At 45.6% G+C, this 12,277-nt stretch overlaps 2 protein-coding genes across 7 annotated transcripts in view; both read left to right on the top strand.

Annotated features, from left to right (window-relative positions):
• Window positions 1-9,991, top strand: part of LOC116442712 (cystine/glutamate transporter-like) — a 27,790-nt gene extending 17,799 nt beyond the window's left edge. For 5 of the 6 annotated variants that reach the window (XM_032106045.1, XM_032106042.1, XM_032106041.1 and 2 more), the window contains 5 exons: window positions 5,536-5,576; window positions 6,461-6,596; window positions 7,076-7,196; window positions 8,223-8,307; window positions 9,112-9,991. In XM_032106045.1, the coding sequence (XP_031961936.1) occupies window positions 5,536-5,576; window positions 6,461-6,520 (101 nt within the window). In that variant the 3' untranslated portion in view covers window positions 6,521-6,596; window positions 7,076-7,196; window positions 8,223-8,307; window positions 9,112-9,991. Of the gene's footprint in view, window positions 1-3; window positions 3,635-5,535; window positions 5,577-6,460; window positions 6,597-7,075; window positions 7,197-8,222; window positions 8,308-9,111 lie in introns of those variants that run through there. The other variant, XM_032106043.1, reaches the window with a different exon arrangement.
• LOC116442618 (protein mono-ADP-ribosyltransferase PARP12-like) lies at window positions 6,537-12,277 on the top strand. Its single transcript, XM_032105783.1, has 7 exons — window positions 6,537-6,596; window positions 8,223-8,307; window positions 9,055-9,187; window positions 9,347-9,401; window positions 9,860-9,990; window positions 11,368-11,519; window positions 11,944-12,277. Exons 1-7 carry the CDS (start codon window positions 6,537-6,539, stop codon window positions 12,222-12,224), a joined length of 897 nt encoding a protein of 298 aa, XP_031961674.1. The 3' UTR covers window positions 12,225-12,277.

Below are 12,277 nucleotides of genomic sequence, written 5' to 3'. Positions count from 1 at the left end.
CAGATTATCTTACACACAAACTACAGTTACTGCTGGAAGTTGTCCAACAAGAAATCAAGACTTACTGAGAAAACCATCAGAAACTCACAGAAGACGATAAAAATATATTACTCCATTTTTGACACCTTTGATCCTACCAAAAGCAGGCCATGCTTTTATTCTTTTTAGTCAGTGCAAATGAGGATGACTGAGCCAAAACCATGCTGCAAGTGTTCCTAAGCTTGCCAATTGGGATCTCTTCCTGCCCTTTTTTCAGAAGAGCAAATTAGTTCTCTGAAATGAGCTTGCTTTGCCTGCAGTGTCTTTGAAACCGAGATCCTAATTTTGCAGCCTAGCCCAGTCTTGAGTAAAACTGAGTATGTGTGTGCGTGTGTGAGTACAGAGACAATATTTTGTTTTCCTAACTTGGCAAATAGAGGAAGGAGGCATGTTGCAGAACTTAGAATCCAATACATGGAAGCCAAATGCAAGTTTCAAACAGAACCACTGTAGTAGCCTCGTCGCGGACAAGGGGAAAGGTTGGGGACAGCAAGTTAGAGATAAGGTAGATTGATTGGAAAGGGGAAGGCAGGGGGATAAAATTTTGTTCACCAGAAAGTGAAGGTTCAGCTAATGAGAAGATATTTGAAATTCAAGTATTAGCAAAGTAAGATCATAATGTTTTTGCTTTGATTTTTGTATAAGCAGGATGAGTTTTTTTAGCTTGCAAATAATCTTTCAACTTTGAATTTTACTTTTATGGAATGACATTTTAAAATGTACAAATGCATTAAAAAAAAATCAGCTAAATATCAACTAGAATATGACAGAATAGATCCTGGTCCCACCCCTGACTTCCCAGATCTACTCCTCACCAGTGAAGTTGAAAACTCAAAATTTGGCCCAGCTCCAGTGAAATACAATTCCTCCTTTAATTAGACAGGACCACTGATGAGACTTGGGCAGGTTCCTGAATAAGCACATCTTTTAGTGCTGTAAGAAGAAGTGAGTGATTTCACATCCAAGCTTTAACTTGCTGATTGCACATGACTTGCTGATTCAATCCATAAATCTTAATTTGAGATAATGGCATGAGAAAGGTTTCCATTATTGGATTACTTTAGTTTACATTATTAATGAGACAATGTTATGTCCAGATAAAACAGTAATTAGCTGTTTACAATCATGTAATTGTTAATCATTTCCTAAAAGATGGGAAGTAGCATGCTGAGACTCCTGCTGGAAAGAGGAACAGCAGAACATGGACCATTTTTTAATCCTTTGTATCAAACATTTATGTACCTAAAATAAAAACAAAATACCGTTTACAAACCAAATGTAATCTACTGAAACATGTAAAATTTTGGAACTAAAGTTGGGGTTTTTTCAAAGCAATTGAGAATTATTATTCTTGTAATGACTGCTTCCTGTTCCTGTGCTGAATTAAGCTGGGAGAGCAACAGTGTGGTTGCAGGGCTTGTTTCCCCACTAGCCTCCCACAATTTAATTTACAAGCTGCTGGACACTGTCCAACAGGAAATACAGTCTCGCTGGGAAAATCCTCACTATGGAAACCATCACAATTTACAGGAGAAGGTACTGGCTTTAAATGATAGAATGGATTCAAGAGAGATCTGGAAATGCTTCCAGGTTCCCAGACAAGAGCCAGTCCCTCCTTGTGCCAGGCTTTGCTGAAGCTGAACCCCCTGGAACACCTTCTCACCGTGGCCATTGTCCCCAGGGATGGCGATACCCACAGCACCCCATGGCTGGGATCCAGTGTGGGTGGCTGGGGGACCAATCTGCAGAAGACTTTGCAGAACCAGGTGAGCCCAATCACCCCAACATTTCCTGAGACCACCCACTTAGGTACTGGTTTGGGGGATTTTACACATCTTAAGGTAGAAGCACGAGGTACTGCCAGCCTGGTCCGAGGCTGCAATACCCCTGTGAACACAGTGTGCACTTGTTGTGGCATCATTACTCCCACATCTAACCTTGGAGCAGTCTGAAATTGCAACAGAGCTGCTGTGTTTCACAGAGGCATAGAGAAAGGGTGAAATGTCCCTTCTTTGTCCATTTCCTCTGAAGAGAAAACATGAACGAGAATTGAAATTCCTGGGAGGAGACTTTGTAACACTACCTGCTGGACCATGGTTTCTTTATAAAGGATAAATCATTTGATGTATGCAGGGAAACCACACTTGGGTGTCTCTGCTGACTGGGCAGGAATATGATCTTGCAGGGCTATACATAGGATGACTGCTCCAAGACCTGTCAGATACTGGAAATGCAGACAGATATAGTACCATGGTTGAGAAATCAGAGGTTCAACAGCTCCACAAATGACATTGCAATTAAAAGGGATAATAATAAAAAATACTATGTTCGGAAAGTATCAGTTTACGGTGAGCTCAAGTTTCCAGTTTGTGGAGAGTTGTTTGTTTTTAGAGAGGATGGTGTACTTCTCCCAGCAAAGATATGTAAACATTTTCTACCAAGCCAGAATGCTCTTCCTAAAGCTGCTATCTCATGCTTACCGAAGCTCCTAGGCCTCAGTAGGCCTCAGTAGGCCTAAGAGCTTCAAGAACAGCCAGAAGCGAGAGAGTTCAACTTCATAAACACATCTGTGGATTTTGTTTTGGTTTTTTGTGTGTGTGTGTGTGTGTGCGTGCAGTAGGGGTTTTGTGGTTTTTTTGGTTGTTGGGTTGGTTGGTTTGTTCGTTTTAATGCTACGTCTATAGGATGCACTCAGAGTGCACCCTTTCCGGAGACTCAGAAATTTGTGTTTCAGCCACTACTAATCTGGTGTGACTGGATCACCAGGAAAGAAAAATGTTCTGGGCAATTCAAGAATGCAAACTGTGAAAAAAAAAAAAAAAAAAGGTCAAAGAAATGCTTGCATCTGAACAAGTTTGCATAGTCAAGACTACTTGACTTGTTGTTAAGCTTTATGCCTCAGAGCTCTGCTGGGGAACGCTGTCAGCTTCTAAAAGGCTGGAGGTCAGGCTGGAAAGCTCCTAAACCTTGTCTGATTTCTGTGGGGAAGAGCAGAGAGGAGCACCAGACTTCAAGGTACAGGAACATAAACACCTGGGACTGTGCAGAGCTCGGAGGGCTGAGTGAGCCTGTCTCGTGGGGCTCTGTGCTCGGCACACACGTTTGTGTTACTCAGTGTGGCTCTGCTTGCTGCAAACCCCCCACCAGTGCCATCACTAACCCTGGGGAGAGTGGCATCCACTTTCTGCACTGAGATTTGCGGGTCACTTTGCAAGCCAACGCCAGCTGCTGGCTTTCCAAGAATGATGTCCAGCAGAAGCTGCTCCTTGCAGGAAGGAGAAGGTCCGGAATACCCCAGCCACCGGCAGGCTGGGAGTGTGGGGGTTCAGAATGCCACCATGGAGAATGGCTCTGTCTGGCGTGGGGTCTTGGGAGAGACGGGCAGGCCGTGTTTGGCAGAGGCAAGACAGAGAGCAGGAGGAGAAACAAAGAGTAGTATAGTTAAAGGGAAATTGGGAGAGGAGACTGTAATCTGTAGTCGTCGGAGATGTAAAACATGTAACCTTAGAAACTGAAGTTTTGTAGCTGCTGAACTGGTAGTTTGTAACAGCATATAAAGATGTGCCTTGTACAATAAAAGTTGGCTTTGCATGCACCCGGCCAAGTCCGTGTTCAATCACCGACAGGGAGGAACTGGCTTTAGGTAAGTGCTGGTGTGCGGTGACAGGAACCCAGAAGTAGGGATAAACTCTGGTTCGTAGTGATGTTGGTTTTGCAGATCACCGCCGAAGCCCTGGGCCGGCCTGCTCGTGCTTGGCAGGTGCGCATGCGTCTGTGGCATTAACCGGGAGGAAATGTTACTCAGCCCCGCTTCCTAAGCTACCGGGAGAGAGAGGCAGCCGTGGTCCCACGGCAGGAGGCTGCGAGGGACGCTGTGAGGTACACATGTGCTGTGGGGAGTTCACGGGGAGCTCTCACAGGCCAGCTGTGTTTTGCTTTCGAAGGCGTTACTGCACCCGGGGCACCTTTGCCATGCGGAGCAAGGGTTGCGCAGGCTCATCCAGCCTGGCCGGCGCAGGGCTGATGCCCTCAGCTCCCGAGGGTGGTGACAGGGCAGCCCGAGGACAGAGCTGTGCCAGGGCAATGGCGTATGCCGGGCTCTGACAGCCTTCCCAGGCTGCAGCTGAGCGGGGAGGGTCGGACACACAGGAAGTTCAGGATTTTATAGCTTGTGGGCTTGGCTTTAAGGTCTGCTGGAGGGATACCTGCTTGCACTTTGTCATACTGTAAGTTGTATCTTCATTCATTCGTCTTTTCTTCTTGAGTAAGGGAAAAGGTAGCATGAGGTTGCTTTTTAAGTATAAAATTTCTTCTGTATAAAGTTACTCCCGTTAAGATATAAAAAGCAACTTTACGATTGCACAAGACCACGTAGCGAAATCTTCAGCTAAACGTGAAGGGCGCTAGCTCTCTTGCCAGTGAAATATTTCTGTCTGCTTTTTAAGTGTTTCACCTCTGTTTATTTCTAGTTGGGGGTTAGTTGGTGAGTGGAAAATGCCAGCACGGAGCAGAAATGCTGGAAAGTGAAAAAGAAAGTGAGACACAAGCGGACATTTTTGAAAGCTCATGTGATTAGGGCAGACTGGGAGCCCCATCTTGGCAGGGGAGCTGGCAGGGGTTGGCATCCATCTCTGGAGTGGGGATAGAGGGAAGAGAGAAGGGGACAGCAGTGGAGAAAAGCTGCCTGGAAACCACCATCCCACCCCACTTCCCTGCTTTTCTTTCCATTTTTCCTCTCCCCACCTCCCCCCTCAAATCCCATCCTTCAAATCCACAAATTTCAAATTCTTCAGCCATGCCAGCAGCAGCAGCATGGTGCTGTGCAGAGGGGAAAAAAGGGACAGCCATGTCAAAAAAAAAAAAAATCTCCTGGTAGCACTGGATCTCTTGAATGTCCTGCAATGGGGGAGAAGGAGAATTTGGAACATTTTTCTAGGAACAGGCCTGGCCAGTGTTACTGTGTACACAGTGCCACTGTGGTCTGAAGGCAGCACTGGAACAAGCTCTGTCTGCGAAGGAGATCTGGGTTCTTCCTTGCTCTTTGTTCTGGCAGTCCAGGGCTGCCAAGCCTTTGTTTCATGGACCTTTGCACTGTAAACAGCTCTGTGAGAGAGCTGCTCCTGTAACGATTTCCTCCCATTGGCCTGCTCTGAATACTCCTGATCCCTGCCAAAGAACAAAGGGCGTCAGAGCTGGATACATGATCATTTCCAGTTTCTGTTTCAATATTGTGCTCAGATTCTTCAGGCAGCTCAGAGTAGCTCTGTCACAGACCCTTGCAATCTTGATGGCTGGCAGGTGGGCAGCTTTTGGCTATGGATGTGTGATCCATGATAGGCAACGTTGTAGGGGCAGTAAAGTGATGAGATACATAAAAAAGTGTTGTCTGGGTCCAAAACTGGGAGAATAAATGGAGGGTGAAGCACAGCAGGAAGCAAAGTAAAATCCCATGAATTGGAATTATTGGTGGCTAGCTGTTTCATCTTCTCTTTATAGGTGCTGTGTCTAGGATAGAGTGCAAAGCAGAGACTTTGCTGGTAAGTAATGATATCCCCTCCTCCAAGTGAGAGCTGCTCTCTCACTCCCCATTCTCAACAGGACAGCAAGGAGAAAAATAAGATGGGAAAGTTCATGAGCTGAGATAAAGACAAGGTGATCACTGGACAAGACAGACTTGATTTAGGGGAAGTTAATTTATTGCCAGTTAAAATAGATTTAAATGATGAGGAAAAAAAATTAGATCACCTATTGCCCCCTCCACATATTCCCAGGTTCAACTTCACTCCTTCATTCCTGACTTTTCTATCTCCCCCTACCAAAGCAACGCAGAGGGGAAGGGAAATAGATGTTGTCCTCAGTCTGTAAGATTTGCCATCTACTCTTCCATCATTCTCAGAAACTTCTCATGCTCCAGCATGGTTCATTTCCCATGGGCGGCAGTCCTTCAGGATAAACATGCTCTAGCATGGGTTCCTCTCTATGGGCTGCAGCTTCCCTCAGGGCCTGTCCACGTGCTGCAGCATGGTGTTCTCCATGGGCTGCAGTGTGGATCTCTGCTCCATGGTCCTCCACAGGCTGCAGGGGAACAGCTGTCTCACCATGGCCTTCTCTATGGGCTGCAGGGAAATCTCTATGTCAAGTGTATTTTCTTACAATGTGATTTTTAGGAAGATACGTTTTAGGGAAAATCAGTGGCACAGGTCCAAGCCAGAGAGGTCAGGGTCGTTTCTGTGGTGCTTACCGTGACCCATAAATGTCCAAACACCAGGTCCCCAGTTCTGGGGCAAACCTCCACTTCCCAGCTGGAGGTGGTCTCCTTTTTTGAGAAGTTAATAGATTTCTGAATAGACCAGGGATATTGCATAGTTTGACAGCTTTGGAAAAGACCCCTACTTTGATCTGGATTTCTTTTCTGATACAGGGCAGAGCAAGCAGCCAGGTGCCCATCAGCTCTTCTGCACTTGTGTTGTCTCCTGACTAATCCGTGTGCTCCTGAAATGGAGTATGTCTGGTATTGGCTCGATGATTCCAATCAGTGGATTGAGTATGGGAAAGAGGTGAGATTCATCTGCTGTTCATGCCAAAAGCTTTTGTTAAACCATCTTTGGAGAGTTACTTAGCGCATGTTGTTCTGCAGCTGGTGTGTTCTGCACGCACTGCTGGGTGCCCTTGCAGTGCTGCTCCAGTGCCTGGGTGGAATTGTCTTATTAATTACCCCCCAAAGCAGGACTGGAGCTCTGTGAAAGCTTCCAAGGGACTGGCTTTGAAAGCGGGTGCATTTTTCAGAGCTGACAGACATCTTTTGGCTGGAGCTGACCACACAGGCTGAAGGCTGCTTTGTTGCTGTTGTTAGAAGCAGCTGTGCTCTGTGGGGTACCCCCTCCGTCGCTGCAGAACAAAATGCTTGAAGCCTTAGAGACGTACTTCAGAACATCCTCCCGTGATAGGGACCTGGGAGAACATTGGTGTTTCCCCACAGTAACACCTAAACAAAGGGTGGTTTCTAACAGGTGTCATTTCCTTGTTCTTTCTGCAGCACCCAGATCATGTCTCTGCCACTGTAACATCTGCATTTCTGGAGAATGAATATCTAGCTGACAAGAATGGTGTTATTTTTTTCAGGGCTGGTTCTCAGCAGTATAAGTTAGACTTTGCAGGTGAAGTATCTCCTTGTTTTAAGTTCATTACACAGCGCAGCTGGCTTGAAGGTTTTCACACTATGTTTGCACCTCTTTGAACAGCTCTTTTTCCTCCTGCAAATTTTCTCCAAGTAGAACTTGAGCAGCAGGTAAATTTCTCTGCAGTTTTGAGATGCCCCACTTGAGCTTCTACACGTGGGCATCTGTAGTCAAAAAACCATCCCTGACAATATTGTACATTCAGAAGAAGAGTTGAGAGTACATGCTTCATGGCACCTTACGCATTTGCGTTTATACAACTAAAAAGGAGAAATGAGAGAAAAGAAAGAAAGGCACTGAAAAGTCAAAAGGTGAAGAAGTGAGCCCATGGTGAACATCTTGCGAGCTACTTAGGAGGAGAGAAAGCACAGAATGCAGCAAACAAAAATTTAGGGCTGATTGCACAGAGAGAGAAATAGGAAAATTAAAAATGCTTTTCTGTTTCTAATTTATTTACCCATCTTAAAACTCCTGTTAGCCTTCCAAGCTTTAAGTGTTTCCTGGTATGAATAAAGAGTGCTGTTTAAAGGAGGAAACAATGGTTAATTAGCCATGTCACACAGCATGTGCTCTGTGATATTGTTACAGGACCAAGAAGGGAGAGCAGGCTTTCCTTTTAGCACCATGGTGCAGCCCTGTGCTGCCTGGAAAGCCAGGTTTGTAGCCCCCATTGCACTGAAAACTCTTTCCTGCTATAGGCCTGCCATCAGATGTGGTTTTCTCTGGCCAGCAGCCTGGATGTGAATACAAGTGCAGGTGCAGTTGGTGCTTGGTTGCCTTCAAGTTTCACAGCCTGTGCTAGCAGGTGGTTGAGCTTGCTGATCTCCAAGTAGGAGCAGTGCAAGTGGGAATGGTTATGAAGTTTGGCCTGGGTGGGTGAGATAGAGGGAGTACCACAATGCAATATTCTGGGCTATCTCCTCTTTTATTTTTACTTAACATGTAAGAGCCTGTCCCTAGACAATGAATTATTTCATTATTGAGTTACTGTGTTTTTCTTTCAAGACATGGTCCAAACAAATGTGCTCTTTCAAACTCAAAGAAGAGTTATTCGACTGCCTAAACAGTCTGAAGGTGGACAAGATGGAAGGTAATACACATTCATTGGTTAACAGTGTCTCTAGAGGACAGCACCTTTCTGCTAAGAAGTTCCTCCTACCTGCCTAGAATGCAATTTTGTATTTCTTAAATTCGTTTCTAGATACCTTTTGCTGACTGGCTTACCAGTACATTTTGCGGTGACAGTATTTGTAAATTATGCAATGCGTCTGTGAAGCTCTCTGGAGGGACATTTGGTGGCAGTCTCTGGCAGGGGTGAGAGACCACTAGAGAAGATTTGCTCTCTCTGTGAGAGGCAAGGCCACATAGGGCTGACACAACCGTGCCAGGAATTTTTATTCCTTGATTTATGCCCCAACACTAATAAATAAACTGTGCAGTGATTAGGAGAGAGGGACTGCCAATCCCAAGAGCTGTGGTGCATATGGATGTCATCCCTTGGAAAGCTGAGGATACATTAAAACACAGAACAGGCAAATCCACTGAAATGAAGTGAACTAGAGGCGCTTGAGATACCCTATCTTATGGCTTTTTCTAAAGGAAGTTCAGCTTAACAGAATTTGAACACATCTGCTATAAATGTTATTTATCCTACTGATTTATTTGAATTAGAGCTGTCTTTGTTTTAGAAAGTCACCAGCAGACAGTGCATGTGAAGCTGAGGGTTCAATTAAAGTTTTGGTTGAACCAAAGGTGTGTTCATTCAAAAAGAAAACAAACTATAGCTCCTGAATGGATGTCCGAAGGCTGCTTTAGAGCCTGTGGTTGGATTCTCCAGAAGGAGGATTTGATGAGGAGTATCACCAGCTGACTGGCTCGTTTTTCTATTCTGTAGCCAAAATACGACTCTATCACATCCTGTCTATCCTCCACACTGGGACCAAACTGCGCTACCTGATATCGGGTTCAAGGTAAGACTTTCCAGCTCTCCAGTGGGTGGGGAGAGCTGTGTCCTGTACTGATTTTTCCAAGAGCATGATTCAAGGCAATTGAGATGTTACCAGCTTTTAAATGTGTCTTATAAAATAAGCAACTACGATGTGAAACAAGACTGACAGTTTCATATTCAGAACAGACGTGCATTTCCTGGGAGGCTCTCTGAGAACCCCTATGATACCACACAGGGTAAGGAAGGCCACTGCTGCTCATACCTGTCCTTTGTACTCTCCCAAGGCACTTCATCCTCTGATAAATCAGATGAATTGCATTTTAAGGGGGTATTTCCTTTAGCCCTGTAGGGAAGGAGTTAGAATGTCACATTAAGGTGAAACTTTCGCTCTGCGCCAGCCTGAATACTACTGTGCATTTCGACTTCAGGTTACTCTGAGCTAAAAATAGTCCAGATGTTGAGGTGCATCCTCTAAAGGAAGCTCTCATGGGATTGCACTGATTTCCTCAGTCAGTGCCTGTGCTTCCACATGGGGAGTGATGGTAAAGGAGGGTTAACAGGAAGAACAGAAGCAGCTTGTGATTTTTGTGGTAGGGCTTTTCAGCAGATCTGAGAAGGTTACTGGTTCCTTTGGAAGGACTGGGAGTTGTTCCTCTCAGTAATACCTTATTTTTGGTGCTTTAAAAATTTTCAGTTGATACAGCTCAGCTACGATTCCCAAGAATATGGAAAAATCAAGAGGCTGTTTGAGAAGACAATGAAAAATTACTGCATCAACCAACTGCAGAGGATCCAGAACCCAACTCTTTGGGACATTTTTCAGTGGTTTGTATCTGTTTTATTTCATTATCCTTACTATATGAGAAGACTGGTATTTCCTGATCTGTTGTCCCCCATAGTCTACATTTGGAGCTGCCAAATTCAGCAGCCCAGCAGAGGTGAGACTGCCATGTATTTCTCTGCCCAGGTCTGGCTGGTGGCCCAGACTTATGACTGCCCCAAAACCTGGCTCCCAGGCCAGCTACCCTCCTCACTGGCTGTGCAGCCTTACACTGGCTGGTGATCACATGCTGGCACAAGCCCTCACTTGCTGCAGTTGCTGGGGCTGTGGACATCTGACCCATGAGACCCAAGGTCCTACTCCAGTTGCTGCATCCAGACCCCCATACATGTGCATGTACACAGATTGGGCCTCCATCACCAAGGTAAGAGTTAGAAAGGGAGTTTAAGGAGAAGACAGGACAGACATGGCCAGACAAGCCTACTAACCAGGCAGTGGCCTGTTTTTACACAACCAGTCCTTTTTGTCCCCTTATCCATCTGTTTTCCTGTTTGTCCTCCTTGGACTGCCTTGATCCCTCCGTTCTCCCACCTACAGTTCCTCTGTAAAACATTCCGTTATAAGTCCTGTGCAACCTCTAAATGCTCTTCTCTGTCCCATAACAGAAAATCCATTTTTTCATGGACAGTGCTCTCTTTTTGTTTCTGAGCTGGTCTGGACCCTTTCCATTGCTCAGGTGCTGGGTGTCCCTCTGATCCCTGGGGCTGAGGCTCCCCTGGGGCAGTCCTGGAAGGGGAGTGGGGCTCCTCTCTCTGTTACTGGGTTATTGGGATTGCATCTGTGTTCTTTTGTATGTGTAGAAATGAGCCTTTTATCCCTAGCAAGATGTGTGTGTGATTCCTGCTAGTGTTATTCAAAAACTAAATTCTTTTCCTTCATAATAACTGAGCTTTGGTGCTTCAGGTTTATTCTTTTGGTTTTAGCCTCTTCCATATGAGAGTTAAAAAAAAAAGGAGACTTTTTTTTTGTGATAAAGATAGGGGCAGGGATCATACAGTCTTCACTGTGGCTTCATACAGCTCAGTTTTATAATCATATTTATGTATTCAGAATTTATATAACACGGGAACTGACCAATTTCCAGTCAAGAGATGTTCATCTCTTTACTCTCTCATGTGGTGTGAAGTTGTGGGTGACACAGTCCATAGTGATGCTGAGAACTTTTTGTTTTGCTGGCAGGAGCCAACTGTGCAGCAGGGTACCAGCAGAAGTGCAAAGCAGGCAGTAACCCCACTGAGAGCGTTTTGTGTCACTGTTCCTCCATGACCCAGAAGTAGGAGGAGCTGAGTTGGGAAATTGTCCTTGTTTGAACCAGGATAACAAGTCTTTTTTTTTTTTTTTTTTTTCCCCCCTGCCTGTAGGCAAAAAGAAAAGATGAAGAAGCTCAATAAATTGAAAGGGGTGGACGAGCGCCTCCTGTTCCATGGCACAAGTCCATCCCATGTGTCCGCCATCTGTGAGCAGAACTTTGACTGGAGACTCTGTGGAGCTCATGGGACAATGTATGGAAAAGGTACAAGTGCAGAAGGGTGTAGGGACTGTAGCAGCAGGGGCTGCAAACCCCAGCCAGGTGGGCGATGTGGGTGCAAAGTGACGGATGGTTCCTGACCCATGCACTCCTGCCACTAGGGCACTCTCACCTGTGTGCATCTGCATTGCTTCAGGTAGCACCCACAGCAATCCCATTCCAGGAAGGGCTAGAAATACCTCTCTTTGCCTCAGGTACCTGCTCTTGGAGAGGTGGGTCTGGGAGGTTGATGGCAAAATGTGAACTGGAGTTTGTCGGCGCTTTAAAATAAGCCGATGTGGGAACACCTGGCAGGAATGTCTATAGGGCCAGCTGGGGTTGTTGAATCGCTGCCTGCCAAAGTGCTGTTAGCATGTGTTTGTCCCTTGGCTGGTGTATTGTCTTACCTGTGGCTTTTTCTGTTCCCTAGGAAGCTACTTTGCCAGAGATGCCAGCTATTCCCATGAGTACTGCTCCTCCCACAGAGGGTGCTACAGCATGTTCGTCGCTCAGGTTCTTGTTGGAGACTTTGTGAGGGGAAACCCCCAGTACTGTCGCCCTCCACCCAGAGCCAGCAATTCAAACAGACTTTATGACAGCTGTGTGGATGACCTGACAGACCCTTCCATCTTTGTCATCTTTGAGAAGCAACAGATTTACCCTGCCTATATCTTGGAGTACAGTCTCAACACCAGCTGTGTGGTCTTGTAATGAATGGTGGAATCTCCTTTGAATTTACACTGAATAAATTACTTTTCAGTACA

This window comes from Corvus moneduloides, chromosome 4, assembly GCF_009650955.1.
Source record: "Corvus moneduloides isolate bCorMon1 chromosome 4, bCorMon1.pri, whole genome shotgun sequence".
Lineage (NCBI taxonomy): Eukaryota > Metazoa > Chordata > Aves > Passeriformes > Corvidae > Corvus > Corvus moneduloides.
This window is presented reverse-complemented; position numbering and strand designations above follow the sequence as displayed.